Below are 15,141 nucleotides of genomic sequence, written 5' to 3'. Positions count from 1 at the left end.
GTTTGAATATACTTTGTATACTAGATATGAAAAATTGGGCTCTATATGTATAATATGAATTGTAATGCATTCTGTTGTCATATATAATAAATTACAATAAAAAAAAATTTAAAAAAATTGAATCAGACTAACAAAACAGCTTCACCTTCAACAATGTGAGCAGGCATCATTCAATTCACTGAGGACCCAGATAGAACAAAAAGGCAAAGGAAAGGCAAATTCTCTTCTAGAGCTGGGACATTCATCTTCTCCTGTCCTTGAACATCAGAGCTCCATGTGCTCCAGTCTTTGGATTCAGGAACTTATGCCAGCAGTTCCTCTAGTTCTCAGGCCTTTGAAATTTGGACTGAATTATACCTCCTTTTATCTATCATCTATCTCCTCTTGGATCTGTTTCACTGAAGAACCCTGATGGATATAATATCATTTTCTCATATTTCTATTGAATTATTGACCTTTTATTATTAATTTGTAGGAGTCCTTATATAAGGAAATGTGTCTTATGTGAGAAAATTTCAAATATTTTCCCAGTTTTTTTTCTCTCAACTTTGTGTATGGAATTTTTTGTTCAGGATTTATGTAGGACTAAAAATTCCTTTTATTTTATGGTTTCTAAGCTTTCTGTCAAGTGGCAAAGCTTGATCTCACTCAAGAGTAGAGAGATAGGGAGATCTTGGAAATAACCACATTATTAAGAAATGGAATGTGAATTGGAATTTTTAGAAACCTTTAACATTTCATAACCTTTGCAATTTTTTCTTATATTTATTCTCATTATGGGGAAATAGATGTGGAGTTAAAATGCTAAGTGTTTCTGCATTTGTCATAAGTGTGAAGAATGGTATAAATAAGGGATAATAGTTAATTCAATGGGGAGAACCCCAAAATACTGGCAGCATTAAGTATCCCAGATATGTGCTTGAGGGTAGAAAAAAAAAGTATTTGAAAAAATGGGGATTAGCTCATTAGACCTGGTGGTGTATCCTCCTATATAAGAATGAAGGATAGCTGTTCAGAAAAGAACTAGCCAGTACTAATAATGTTTACTTTGTAGCAACAAGGTATTTCTAACAATGTCTTAAGTGTATTAAATTTGAACAACACTGGGTTAGTAAATCAAGTCAGTCATATTATGTAGCAAATGGTTTAAACCTTAAAAAAATATTTACATGGCTTAAGTATAGCCTAACAAATACTGCTGAGTCCCTGACTTACCACTGTTTCCTTCTTTTACTTTCTACTACTTCCTCTTTTCCTTATCAGAGTAGTGTTGAAAGTCAAATGATATTTTACCTATTTCTTTCTTGGCTTGCTTTTTAAAATTTCCTGTCAACAGTTTATAAGATATTGTATTTGTGTATAATCTTATACACATTTCTGAATCTAGGAGTATGCTTATGTTTCTTAAATTGGAGGGGGAAATAATTCCAAGGTTTATCCAGACACTTGAGCTATGGAACTGGGGATAGCCATCTGTATAACTTCCTTTCCATAGCCCTTTCAAATATTCAGTTCTGTTATCTTCTTTCCAGTCACTTTTGCTGCCTTTGAACTCCAAGGTATATTCTCAATGGCACATTTTTCTATATCTCACCTCCTTTCCTATCATATGTTCTTCTCACTTTCAACCTTACTCCTGATTTCTCAGTTCTCCCATATTCCTAATATGTCCTTTTCTTTTCACCCTTACTCTAAATTCTCATAGTCTTTTCCCTGAATTAGTGAAATATTCTTATTAACTGTTCTCTGTGTCCTATTCCAATTGTTATATAGCTGCTAAAATGATCTTTCTAAATGTACAGATGAAAATAAGGGGAATATTTTCATTTTTAAAGTGAGTCTTTATTGTTTGGAAGTTTTAAAACATGGAGTAGTTTGTTATTCAGAAGTGCATATATCATTATATTACTTCACTGTTTAAAATCCTCCAGCAGGGCTGAGGCTATTGCTCAATGGTAGATTGCTTACTTAGCATACTTGTGACCCTGAGTACCATCCCCAGCACCACCACCACCAAAAAAAAAAAAAAAAAAATCCTCCAAGAACTTCCACTGATCGCATGATAAAACTCATTTTTTTAAAAATATAATATACCGGTTCTGCTACTTCATCACTTGACCAACTTGAGGTAAGTTTTTTTTAAAGATAATGTCCCTGTTAGGGTTATCAAAGATGCTCAGTTCCAGATAATAATAAATAGCTACCATCAAAGCATCCACAGCATTCCAAGTGCTTTACATGTTATTTCATTTTATATCACCATCTCAATTTTACAGATAAACTGATCAAAGAGGTTATGTAGCTTTTTTAAGGTCACAGAAGTGTTATCACGATTTGAACCCAGTTCTGCCTCACTCTAAAATGTGTGGTCTTTCCCATATACAAGTTTTGTATCCCTTATCCCAAATACTTGGAACCAGAAGTGTTTCAGATTTCAAAGTTTTTCAGACTTTGGAATACTTGCATGGACTATATAAGTATTCCCAGTCTGAAATCCAAAACTCCTAAATCTGAAGATTTTTGGAGTGCTGACATGAAGCTCAGAAAGTTTGATTATGAAACATTTCAGATTATTGGATTTTCAAATTAGGGATGCTCAACATGTACCACACTATATCTATATTGACATGTTCTAAACATTTTGGCTCAGTCTTTTAGAGAAACATTTATTTCTATTTTAAAGTACATTAGGAGGCAGTTTGGTATAATAGTTCAGACCACAAGGTCTGGAGACAAACTGTGTTCCAATTCCATCCCTAAAACTTATTAGCTGTAGTATGGTCTTGAATAAGTTAATTTCCCCGTCTCAGATTTTCCACCTATGAAATAGGCATGGTAACAATAGCTCCTCTCAAAGAACTTTTAATTTGATGATCCATAAAAACCATGTAACAGTGTATGGAACTACTTACCAGATAATATACATACCTTGTCACTATAATGCTGATAATGCTCAAGATTCCAAGTGCTTTACATGTTATTTCATTTTATATTCTTTTTCATTTTATAGTCTTTTTTGTTCACCCAGAGTACCTAATTAGTACATCTGAATCCTGCTTTGCCATATCCTGTCTCTTCTTTGTATTTCTGTGTAGCATTGTATAGGTTTTGCCTTTTTAGGAGTGATATTTGCAATATATATATAGCTTTAGATATACAATTTTTATTAGTTCATACAATAAATGGCCAATGGCTCAAATGCTACTCACTCAATGATATTAAGGAACATAATAGTTTGTCAAATTGCTGTAGCTTTTCTTATATAAGCATTAAAGAACAATTTGATACTTTTATTGCAGGATTTATCTATATGATTCTGTGTGTAGTGGTCAATTCCACCTTGCTTATCTTCAGAGTGAGACTTTACAATGGTCAGAGTAACCTCCCAGTGAATATTCTTATCTACACTTCTCTTGGTTCACTTTCTTTGTTAGGTGTCAAAGGTTCAAGCACTACCTTGATGCCAACTGTTTTTACAGAAGCCAATCACAAACTCTGCACTGAACTGGATATTCTTGATTTGTTTTATGACCTATGTAGACATTCAAATAAACTATATAGGGCTGTGGATGTGGCTCAATGATAGAGCACTTGCCTAGCATACATGAGGCCTTGGGTTTGATCCCCAGCACCACACACACAAAAATTTAACTGTTTGAAAACTGCTTTGGTTATTTCCAATAGCTCTGTATCAAGTTCCAAGTTGTCCCTTCCTTGGTGTTACCATGGCCTGCTTGCCATCCTGGTCAAGAGCAGCATGCAGCCTCAATTTTAATACCATGTGTGGTTTCCTGATCATGGTTCTTGGCCTTTTTTTCTCCATGCCTTTCAAATTATCCCTTTTAGTCCACACCTGTTGCCTTTTGACTTGTATTAGTTTGTGGGGCTTTTTTTTTTTTTTTTTGTTATAATGAAATACCTGAGGCAATCTAACTTTATACCGAAAAAAGATTTAGGTCACAGATTCGGAAGCTGAGAGCCCAAACTGTACAGTGCTGGCTCTGGCAAGGGTCCCCCTTAACTCTGTGACCTCATGGCAGATGACACTGGTGATACCATGGGTGGTAGAAAGAGATCAAAACACCAAATAGGAAGCCAAAGAAAAATTCATGGGTCAGGTTTGCTCTTAAAACAACTCACTTTGTGAGAACTCAGGGGTTCCACAAAAGCTACCTTGATCCCTTCCAAGGTCAGCTCCCACCACAATGACCTAAGGACTTTCCACTAGGCCACGCCACTTCCCATAATTACCACAGTGGGGACCAAGTTTTCAACACAATGAACCCTTGGGAGCACATTCAAACCATATCCAAAACATAACACTTGAGATCATCGAGTCTGAACAATAACTTAAATGTATCTTGTGATTCTGAATTCAGATTCAGGATGCCAGATACCTTTCTTTACAGAATATGCCAACAAAAATAATGCTAAGCTAGGGATGTAGTTCAGTGGTGGGGCACTTGGCTAGCATGTGTGAGGCTCTGGGCTTGATTCTCAGCACTGAAATAAATTAAATAAATAAAGAAGGCTGAAGGAGACTATGAAGTTTTAAGACAAGTATGCTATTGGGTGATCTTTGGAATTAAACTCCCTAGACTAAGATTTTTTACAGCATTAATATGAGAGAAAATTGATTTTTAAAATGAAAGGAACATTGCTTTTCATTGTTCCATGTAAAAGCTATTTTATATGGGGTTTATTGAGTTGTTATATTTTATAGAATTCAAACTCCTTACGGAGATTTGTTATCAATAATAAATATGAAGTTCTGGCCTGATTTCCTTGAATCTGTTATCCTTAATGTTCATGGATTTTAGAAATAGACAAGTTTCAGTTTTCACAGTATGTTTGATACATCCCTAGAGGCTTGAATACAGTACATTAGGCACTACTAGGGGCACAGATAGATGAGGAGACAAAAGCAAGCAGGCTTCCAGATAGATACCCTCCTACCAGAGCAGCTTGGCTTTTCTATTTTCTATATTAGGATTCTAAGTAAGATTTTGTTTCAGAAGAAGGGTCTGTTAACCCAATCTTTTTGTTTTATTATTGTTAAATTTTCTACCTTGAATATGTGAAATGAAAGCTTTGACTATCAGAGCTGACAATACCATCTTTCTATCAAGATTCTGAAAATGAGTTTCTGACATTCACAAAACAAACAAAAGCCCAAGTTGTTGCTTTCATATATTAATGTCCTTGAGGACAGGGGGCAAATGTTATACCTTTTCTTCCTCATTGTCTTGTGCCTAGTAATGAACACAAACTTGGTGCTCACATATGTTGCATGAATCAACCAAAACTTCTTTTGCATTATATTAGCTGAGCAAGCAATAATAATGTAAACACATTTTAAGTTTGTGTATACATGTAATTAGAATACTTTAATACTAAATGAAGAATAAAAAAGAATAATGATATAATAAAATAAATAATATATTAATAAGGAAGAATAAGGAAAAGACTAAAGAACCCCCTATATCACTTGAGGTTTTATATGAACACATTAGAATTGCAGGGGGGAAAAATCGACATGGCATACAGATACAAAGTATATGTGAGACACCTATTCTAAATGCTTGATTTCTCCTGCACTTTGAAATGTTATTATTCTTATTAATACTACTACTTCACAATGTCCATGCTCTCCAAACAGTAGCCAGACCATCTTAAAAATTTATATTATACTACATCACTCATCTGCTAAAATCCCTCAAATGGCTATCTTGCCTAGTAAAGCCCAAAGTACTTACAATGACCTCCAAGGCCCTACATGATCAATACATACTACTCATCCAGTCCCAAACCATCTCATTATTTTTTCTCCAAACTTTTTACCTTTCTCCTTACTTTACTCTAGTCCTATTGACCTTTTGATTGTTCTTGTAAATGGCCTCATGCCATACAGCTCTGATCTTTGGGCCTGTGGACTTGCTGTTACCTCTGCCTGAAATGTTCTCTCAGATACCCACAATGCTTGGTCTCTTAGTTCTTTCAGGACTCTCCTGAAATGCCACCTTTCCAAGGAGACCTCTGACCATTTTCCATAAAATAATGATGCCCTTCAAACATTCTCTGAAACCCTTAGTGTTTTTTTTCTCCATGGTGCTCATTACATTTACATTCATGCATGTATTCTGTCTTCCATAGCTCTTCAAGGATATGGACTGTTTTATGCACTGCTGAATCCTGTCACTGAAAGCAGTGACTGGCATGGAGGAAGCACTTAAAAGTTTGTTGAATCGTGTTTCCATCTTGATTTGTAAAAAAAAAAAAAAACCCTTATAATATCTGTATGGGAAAAGCTAAACAGGAACCTGAAGCTTCTGGAAATGTGTATCTGCCCATGGATTTACCTTAGAGGCTCCCAGCAAGTAGTTCCACTTTAGGTCTATACTCCAGCCTACTAGGATGTGAAACAAAAGGTGAATTCAGTCAATGTAAGCTCTTCTATTGTATTTAGGAACCTAATTGACAGCACAGAATCCCTTCCTCTCATTTCATCTCAAGGCTCTCTTCTGACAAAAAGTTCAGGGGCCTCTAGAATATACACTGACTACATTTCAGGCTTGGAATGAGCCCACACTAAATTTCTATGAGTTACAGATAAAAACCAGAATAGAAAGCCTCTTAATCACAGAGTAGAAGCTTTTATTTCAGTGATCAAAAGAATGCAGTCAATTGAACCTATAATGATTAACATCAGGCATGCACCTCTACCTGAAACTGCTGTTAGTTTTTGACTAGCCTAAATCTTTATAATTCTTTAGGCAATTTTTTTACCCTGATATACAGGGTAACTTAACCTCTTTCTATGCTATCTAGTAATGAGAATTATGTTCATTGGTTAGATTCCTTTATAATTAAAGGTCTTTAGATCCTTAGATTGCCTGGTCTACCTTGAGACCATACTTTAGATATATTTAAATAATCATAGGGAAGGGAGACAACCTAGAAAGCTGAAGAGTAATAAACACTCCACAGGGTTTTTCCCCAGCACTGATAGTCAAATATTAGATAAGACGACCCAGAGTTAAGTGCCAAATTATTATTCTCCCACTACTGCCTTTATGAAATATCTCCCCCAAAATGTGAAATGAAGTCACACAAAAAAGAGATTTTACCTGTGTGGTCCCACCATCAAATTATAGAAAGCAGTTCCACTATCAAAATCATAGGAAGCAGTTAAGGGGACCTTGAGAAAAGCACAGTCCCGCATACAGTAATATGCATATAATAATTTTCCATCTGTCAATTATTTTCACAAGATTAGCATTAAAAAACATAACCAAGTACATAGATGACCCTCAAACCCCACACCAGAAAATTGGTCTTTGTTCATTATTAGATGACAAGATGTCCAAGTGGGACAAAATGTGGGAGCCAGTCAATTCCCCATAGCCATTTCTTCAACCATCCCTTCAACAGCTGTTCCTTTTCTTGAACTACCTTCTTTTTCCAAAAAGGTAATGCTGAGATCAGTCAGAAAGGCTTTCTGAGAAGACTGGCTTGGATTTCTGGGTCTGTTCCAGTCGATTCAAGATGAATTGGCTTGTATCAATGAATCGCTCAACGCAGTTCACAAAACAGGCCTCAGCCCGACTGTCCAACTTTGGCCCAGGCTTGTCCATGCACTTCTCCTGCTCAGGATAAGACAGAGAATCACAAAGGGAACTTTAAGGAAAAAAAGAGGGGTAGGGGTAACTTCACTGCTTAGAGGAAAAACTTCACCTAAAAAAAAATATCTAATATGTTAATATTTCTAATTTGGCAATTTACATTTTACAGACTTACATTAAATTCTCAAAATAACCCTATGGAATAGACGCTATTATTAAACTTCCTTCTACAAAGAGAGAAACTGCAGTACAGAAATCCTTTACCCAAAATTAAAAGGCCAGAAAATGGTGGAGCTGAGATATCACAGGGCAAGAAAATTAACAAAATATGAATGAAGTAATATTTTGCTGAATTTGCTTGTAACTAATACTATCTGCATTGAATGCTATTAAATTAATTGGAGAATAAAGGATTAAAGGATGAATAAGGTACCCTAACACCTGTCAAAAGAAAATTTAGGAACTGAGAATGTATAACCCTGTCTACTTAAGCCAGAGGTTCTTGAATCCTGTCACAAGGAATGAAAAATTATAAATCTTCTTGAAAGGTCCATAGCTTACAGATTCTTAAAGGAGTCCTTAACCACACCCACTCCTGGCCCAAATGTAATGAATCATTTTTTAAAGAAAGAATCAAAGTACTCTGGTCCAAGGCAGACCAGAATAAGTTAAGCATTTGATAAGGATCATAGTCCAGCACTACCTTAAGTTTATGGGAAAGGAACTGTAGAAACTGATGATTGTATATAATTCAAAGGGATTCAAATGAATGTTATTCACGATTCTCTTCTACATACACAAGCTTTAGGCCCTCCAATTTCACTAAATATTATCCTTGGCCTCTAAATTCTGTGAGTTTGTGTGTGGAGGGAGGGCAGTATGCTATCCTTGGCAACCAGAACACTTTGATCTCAAGCTTTAAATGCCTTCCACCCTTTTGCCAAAGTCCCCTCACAGGGCAGACCAAATTCCTCAACCTTCAGACCCGAAACGGCTTGGTATTACACAACAACCCCAAAAGAAGGCAAATAAATGTGTATGTTGGAAGAGATTACGCCACTTTTATAGTCAGCGGGCTAGAGACACTCATTTTTCACCAGGAAGGGTTAGAACAATTGGGTAATCAAGTTAAATCACAAGGAATACAAGAATATCAGATTCATGGACTCCCCAGGATTCAGGCTCTCCAAAATAAAATTCCTGTACTGGAGGCTCTGCCCGGTTTTGGTGATCAGTACTAGGTAGCTGCAACCTCAAGTGCATCAAAGTATTGGGTGGGATACCAGAGTAAGTCTGTGATTCCCCAGTCCACTGCACCAACAAAGCCAAGGTCCAGGGAGTGCCTGTCCACTGAGAAGTGGAGTCACCCCTCTCTCTTCCGGCTCTGAGGGGTAGCGCTACCGGGTCTACCCTCTCCCCGACTAAGTAGCAAGTCCTATGGGACAAGGGCAGAGGGAAAGTGGGTGCAGTGTCCATATCCCAGCCCCAGGATCCTCACCCAACAAAGTTCAGTCATCTGGTGCACCAGCTGCTGAAAGCGCTGCTTCTGAGTTTCCACCTCGATGAAATGCTGCAACTGTGGGTCCACTGCGCCCAAACCCGCCGCGGAGGACGAGGAAGAATCCATCCCAGCGCGACCACGCGAGCGGAGACGGACTCCACACCAACTCACCGACCTTCACGTGTCTCAGCAACGGAACCGGAACCACAACCCGCCGCCTTGGGGACCGCCCCGTGAGTGCACTGCGTCGGCGCGAGGCTGGCTCTGGAGCCCGCCCTGTCGCCTCTTGTGCCCAGCGCTTGTGCTCCGCTCTCCCCGCCTGCTGGGTCCCTCCCAGCCACAACTCCCGGGGGGCGCCTAGCCTGACCCACGAGCGCCGAGGCGCTGTCAGGACGTTACTCCAAAGGGAAAAGAGTCTAGGGAGTGGGGGTTGGGGGGAGGGGGAGGAAGTTACTTTCAGACCACGTGGCCCGTAGCGGGCCAGCCCAACAGCTCCGCCCCTGCCAGCTTCCAAATCGGCCCGCGCTTTCCCTGCTGTGTCCTTGCACGGGGCCGAGACCGGTTGGCCGGTAAGTTTGCCATTCTACATCTCTGGCCTCTAGTTATTTGAGGGTTTTCCTATCTTGACATAGGGAAATGAGGCTCTGGCAGTGTTTGTCCCCAAATTTAAAATCCATTCACATGATATCGCATGCCTTCTGAGTGCCAGACATTGTGAATTTGTGAATTCATCTCACGGTCCGAGGTAGGATTTAACAAGAGCAAAAGAGGTTGAATGTGGAGGATCCTATCGAGTTCTCAGTGTAGAAATATGCCAAACGAATGCCACACAGCAATTTTTGCAATACCGAGATAGAGCGCTTTAAGGAGGCTGCATAATTGAAACACCTTCACTCTTTCCAGTGATTTTATTTTATCCAAACACCCCTCCACTTTTACGACACCATTTCATTTTGCCAAATTCTTCCCCACCCCAAGCTCTAATGCCTACCAGAGAGCTGTTGGACCCCTTGCAAGGTTATTTACATGCCTCCCTCCTCCCCAAACTTCCTTCCCAAATTCAGTCTGTCTTAATAGTCTTGGGAAATTTCCTCTCTTCGTGGGGGTTCGTGGGGAGGGAGGGTTAATACGAGGCACAGAAACTCCTTGGCCTTTACTCAGAAGCTCAATCCCAGGGAAATTGAAGAAGAGATGTTATATTTCTAGATGTAGAAGAGCCTTTGTGTATTCAGTGGTAGCATAAAGGCTCTAGAGCCTGCAAGCCTGGAATTTCTTCAGAGAAAATGAATTTGGGGCTTGTGGAAGAGAGGAGTAGAACTAAGAAGCTTATGGGCCAGCTCAAGATTCTTCATCCATAACATCTAGAATGTTGCTCAGGAGAATTTTGAAAGTGGGACGTTCATCTGCTTTCTAAAAACAGAAAAAAAGTAAAGTGTTACAGTGACTAGAGTCCAAGGGAAATTCAATAGTAAACAGCAAATGTTTATTAAGTTTATATTGTATATCCAGCAACATACCCTGTTGATTGCCAAAAAATGGAAAAGAAGTAGCAGGCCCTCCAAAAGTGCTTGTGCACTTTTCATCTTTAGTAACTCAGGTTATTTAATGTGATAAAAACAATTTACAAATTAAACTGAAAAACATTGATTAAAATTGAGGGGAAGTTCTTTACATAATTACATTGCATTTTTATTTTGTAGCTTCAAATGAAAATGGCTACCAAATACATTTAAGTTGTTGACAGAACAGAAATCCTACAAAATGTGGTAATGTTTAGTTTGGTTTCAAACACTGTTTCTGTCATTTCAAAGCCAAAATGAACAAAGGGCTTAATATTTCAGAGCCACAGTCATATATATCTCTGGGCAGAGAATCTGAACCACCTGGGATCTTTTGTTAGTCTGGCTTCCAAGCTAAGGTTCTTTTTGACAGCCATGGTCCATAAGCCTCTGATGTATTTAGTGACTCAGGGAACATTTATGCCAGAATGGTCTCAATCTGACAAAACCAAAAGGTCGGGGCTGGGGATGTGGCTCAAGCGGTAGTGCGCTCGCCTGGCATGCGTGCGGCCTGGGGTTCGATCCTCAGCACCACATACAAACAAAGATGTTGTGTCTGCCGAAAACTATAAAAAATAAATATAAAAAAAAGAACAGAATAGAGTTTAAAAAAAAAAAGGTCATCAGTTTTGTAGTCCTTTGAATCAGTGGTTCTCAAAATGAGCAAAATATAAGAATTTCCAGGGAAGTTTAAAAATATTCCTGTGTTCATTTCAGATATTAAGTAATCAGAATTTCTGGGTAAGAGCCTTAGTAACTTACATTTTGAAAAGTTCCCCAGGGATTCTGGTGTGCACCCTGTTTTGTTTGTTGTTTTTTAAAATATTTTGGTTTTAGTTGTAGTTGGACACAATACCTTTATTTTATTTTTATGTGGTGCTGTGGATCAAACCCAGCACCCCACACGTGCTAGGTGAGCATGCTACCACTGAGCTACAACCCTAGCACTATGCACCCTGGTTTTTGATCACTACTTTAAATAAGCTATTGAGAAAGTGCCATCTGAAATATTTTTTAGCTAGCAGAGTAAGGATGTCCTGGTTAGAAGGAATCATAGCCCATTACCCAAATCCTTCATTATACAGGAGAAAAGGGGAATTACTCCAAGGGATTCTCCATTTCTCTATACTTTCTTTATGATCTCTTTCATTTGTCCCAAAGGAAAGGAGCCAATGTTCTAATCCTAATTTTCATCTCATCAAGAGGACTCCATATTCACATCAGTGTTTGTTGGATACTATATTTCTATTTCTAGTGAGGCAGAACTAAGAGCTGAACACTTACTTCCTACAAAAGATTTATGTTGTCAAATTAAGGTTTTGTACTGAAAAGTGAAAAAAGCACCTAAGAAAAAACGCAAGATGGGATCAGGAAAGCATTTTAGTAATAGCGGGACAGGCTTCTTATGTCCACAATAACACACCTTCCCCCAAACTCCACAGTGTAACATATTAAAAAGCAAAAACAGAGAGGTGTCACATGTCTATAATCTCAGTGACTCTGGAGGCTGAGGCAGGAGAACTGAGGCCAGCCTTAGCAATTTAACGAGACTTTATCTCAAAATTTTTAAAAAGACTGGGGATATACTCCAGGGGTAGAGTGCCTGTTGGTTCAAGCCCAGTAGCTGTCCTCCCACACATACATACAAATAAACAATAACTACCTATTTGTGGTCCCTTCTAAGTCTTAGGGTTATAAAAACATTTTGCGGGGGCTGGGGTTGTGGCTCAGTGGTAGCGCCAATGACTCCTAGCAAATGAACACAAACCTCAATGACTTTTCTTTTGCAATGCCCACACACTTACCTGAGTGCCTTTGACTGGCTGTGGTAGGCTAGATGACATGACCATACAACAGCCCCTCCCACTAAAGCTGAGTTGGCATTGGGGTCTGCTAATGATACTGTAGTGAGAATTGGGGTGGGCCTGGGGAAGTCTCTGGTCAACAGAGGATTTGAGTGCAGGCCAGGGTCAGGGAATGTGTGCAGTTATCAGTCTGTGCCCAGCTTCCATACAGCCATGGAAAGTGGAGACTGTCCAGCTAAATGAGAAACTCAGTTCAAGGAAATAATTTAAAAGGTCACAGTAAAACACTTACCTCATGCCAGCAACTGTACATAATGGTATATACCCTCTCTGAAGCCAGATGAGGCCTATAGAGACGTAGGCCTTTGGCAATATGTTCAGCAGTCTCACTGTTATTAAATCTCTCATATGGCATTTTCCCAAGGGAGTAAATTTCCCACATTAAAACCCCTAGAAGATAATAAAACAGTATTAAAACAGTTTTCAGTCTTTTGGGAAGAGTAGGTGTCCTAGTCTACCTAGAATAGGTTCCAAGATCAATCTCAAAGACTAGAATCAGCTTGTTCCCCTCTCTGTGCTTTTTACATTTTGGCCAAACTTCTGCAATAGTACTAACTACACTGGATGGCTGTTGGAGTTTTACTGGACCATTAGCTACTCTAGAAAAGAGGCAGCATCTTATTTGTCTTTGTAGTTATAGGGTCTGGCAGAATGCCTAGTACATAATCAGTATTCAGAAGCTGTTGAATACTGAATGAATTGTTTGTTTCCCTCAATATATTGTAAGTTCTAAGAAGGCAGGGATCATGTCCAGTTGACTGTTTGTGTCCTCAGAAACCCCTGAGGTTTCTGACACATAGTAAGCCCTCTCTAAGGATTAGATTAATGAAAGCAAGAACAGTCTTTCTGTGCAGTTTGCAAAGTTGAATTTACCCATTGCATTCCTCTTCCTTTGAGCTGTATAATCTGTACAATCTTATCCACTTACCAAAAGCCCAAATGTCAGATTTGCTGCTGAACTTGCTATACATAAGGACTTCTGGTGGAGACCACCGGACTGGAAATTTAGAGCCTACTGAGCTGGTGTACTCATCATCCAGGACATATCTGTAAGGGATTCAAGACATGTTACTGTTAGGATTTAGAGAACTTGATATTTGCTTAAGTCTTTTTGGTACAATCACAAGAGCTGCACAAATACACACTTACAGGCTTTCTGAAAAGTCTCTATGGGTTAGCCAATGTCTTTTACAAATGTTACATTTAACAAAATTCCTGTTTTCATTACTGGTTCAGCTTTCCTCATTGACAGTCTGGTTATAGGAAGAATGAGGTAAAAGAAGATCTAATAGGTACTCCTTTTCTTTTCTCTATCTCCTTTTCATTTCTCTATTCTTCCTCCCTTCCTTCTACTGTTGCCAGTGGAGATTAGACTAATTAAGAAGGAGAGATGGAGGAAAGTCAACAGAATTAACAGGTCAAGTTAAGTGTTTCCATATTTTTTATTGGTGAATTATAATTGTACATAATGGTGGAGTTTGTTGTTACATATTTGTACATGCCCACAATATGATTTGTCCAATATCATTCCCCAATGAGGAAATATAGTTTTTTTTTTAAAGAGAGAATTTTTAATATTTATTTTAGTTTTCGGTGGACACAACATCTTTGTTGGTATGTGGTGCTGAGGATCAAACCCGGGCCACATGCATGCCAGGCGAGCGCACTACTGCTTGAGCCACATCCCCAGCCCCGGAAATATAGTTTTAAGAAAAAGGGATCAGAGCTAAAGGGGAAAAATAAATAATAAATAATAATAATAAATAATAAATAATAAATAAAGCAAAAGGATGAAAGAAGTGACCTAAAGAATTCAGAGGAAGAAAAGGAATAGAAAGATGGTAGAAAAACACACAATGAGAACAGAAAAGGAAGAGGAAATTAAAACTGTGCCAACCAGGGTAATTCCACATCATGTACAACCACAAGAGTGGGATCCTAAATAGAATAAGTTATACTCTATGTATGTATAATCTGCCAAAATACATTCTGCTATTACATATAACTAAAAAGAACAAATTGAAAAAAAAAAAAAAACACCTTGCCATGTTTGTAGCATGCAACTTTAACTTTTAAAGGGAAAGATGGAAAAGGCATACTTACCTGGACAGGCCAAAGTCAGATACTTTTACAACTCCTTGATCATTTACCAAACAGTTTCGAGCTGCCTGTGTAGTACAACAACAGATACCAATGAGATCCTGTCTCTGACACACAAGTTAAAGACACAGGTTAAAGATAAGCTTCTGCCTGTCAGTGGAATGAAGCCAGAAATGCTTCATCCCCTTCCACCAAAGACACCTTCCCACCTAATAGAAGTCAGTTGCTGCCAATGTGAAAATCTGATGCATTTCTACTGCATGGAAAGTGACCTAGTATTCAGTCCTAAATAAAGTACTGAGAACATACAGCATGATTTAATTCACAAGAGAAATTCCACAACACTGCTTCCTTTGTTGAAATGCTAAGAGAATTAAGGGGGATCAGGAGGTAATTTTGCTTTCTGCCTTGCTGCCAATAGAAATAGGATTATCTGAATTCTGTCCTGGCTGAAAGAAATAGGGGCACAACTCTGATGTCTCTAGGAACCAGGC

At 38.5% G+C, this 15,141-nt stretch overlaps 2 protein-coding genes across 3 annotated transcripts in view; both read right to left on the bottom strand.

The window, feature by feature from the left end:
* Positions 1-6,633: 6,633 nt before the first annotated feature.
* Timm8a (translocase of inner mitochondrial membrane 8A) lies at positions 6,634-9,336 on the bottom strand. Its single transcript, XM_077106850.1, has 2 exons — positions 9,121-9,336; positions 6,634-7,643 (listed from the first exon to the last, which is right to left on the bottom strand). The coding sequence occupies exons 1-2, from the start codon at positions 9,247-9,249 to the stop codon at positions 7,482-7,484; spliced, it is 291 nt and encodes a 96-aa protein (XP_076962965.1). The 5' UTR covers positions 9,250-9,336; the 3' UTR covers positions 6,634-7,481.
* Positions 9,337-10,034: 698 nt separating this feature from the next.
* Btk (Bruton tyrosine kinase) overlaps positions 10,035-15,141 on the bottom strand; it is a 37,804-nt gene continuing 32,697 nt past the window's right edge. For both annotated transcript variants that reach the window (XM_077106611.1, XM_077106610.1), the window contains exons 16-19: positions 14,651-14,715; positions 13,476-13,594; positions 12,780-12,937; positions 10,035-10,533 (exon numbers count right to left, since the gene is read on the bottom strand). In XM_077106611.1, coding sequence (XP_076962726.1) covers positions 10,462-10,533; positions 12,780-12,937; positions 13,476-13,594; positions 14,651-14,715 — 414 coding nt within the window. In that variant the 3' untranslated portion in view covers positions 10,035-10,461. The remainder of the gene's footprint in view (positions 10,534-12,779; positions 12,938-13,475; positions 13,595-14,650; positions 14,716-15,141) is intronic.

Source organism: Callospermophilus lateralis, chromosome X, assembly GCF_048772815.1.
Source record: "Callospermophilus lateralis isolate mCalLat2 chromosome X, mCalLat2.hap1, whole genome shotgun sequence".
In the NCBI taxonomy this organism is placed as follows: Eukaryota; Metazoa; Chordata; class Mammalia; order Rodentia; family Sciuridae; genus Callospermophilus; species Callospermophilus lateralis.
The sequence above is the reverse complement of the archived record's forward strand: the minus strand, read 5'-3'. Positions and strand labels throughout refer to the sequence as shown.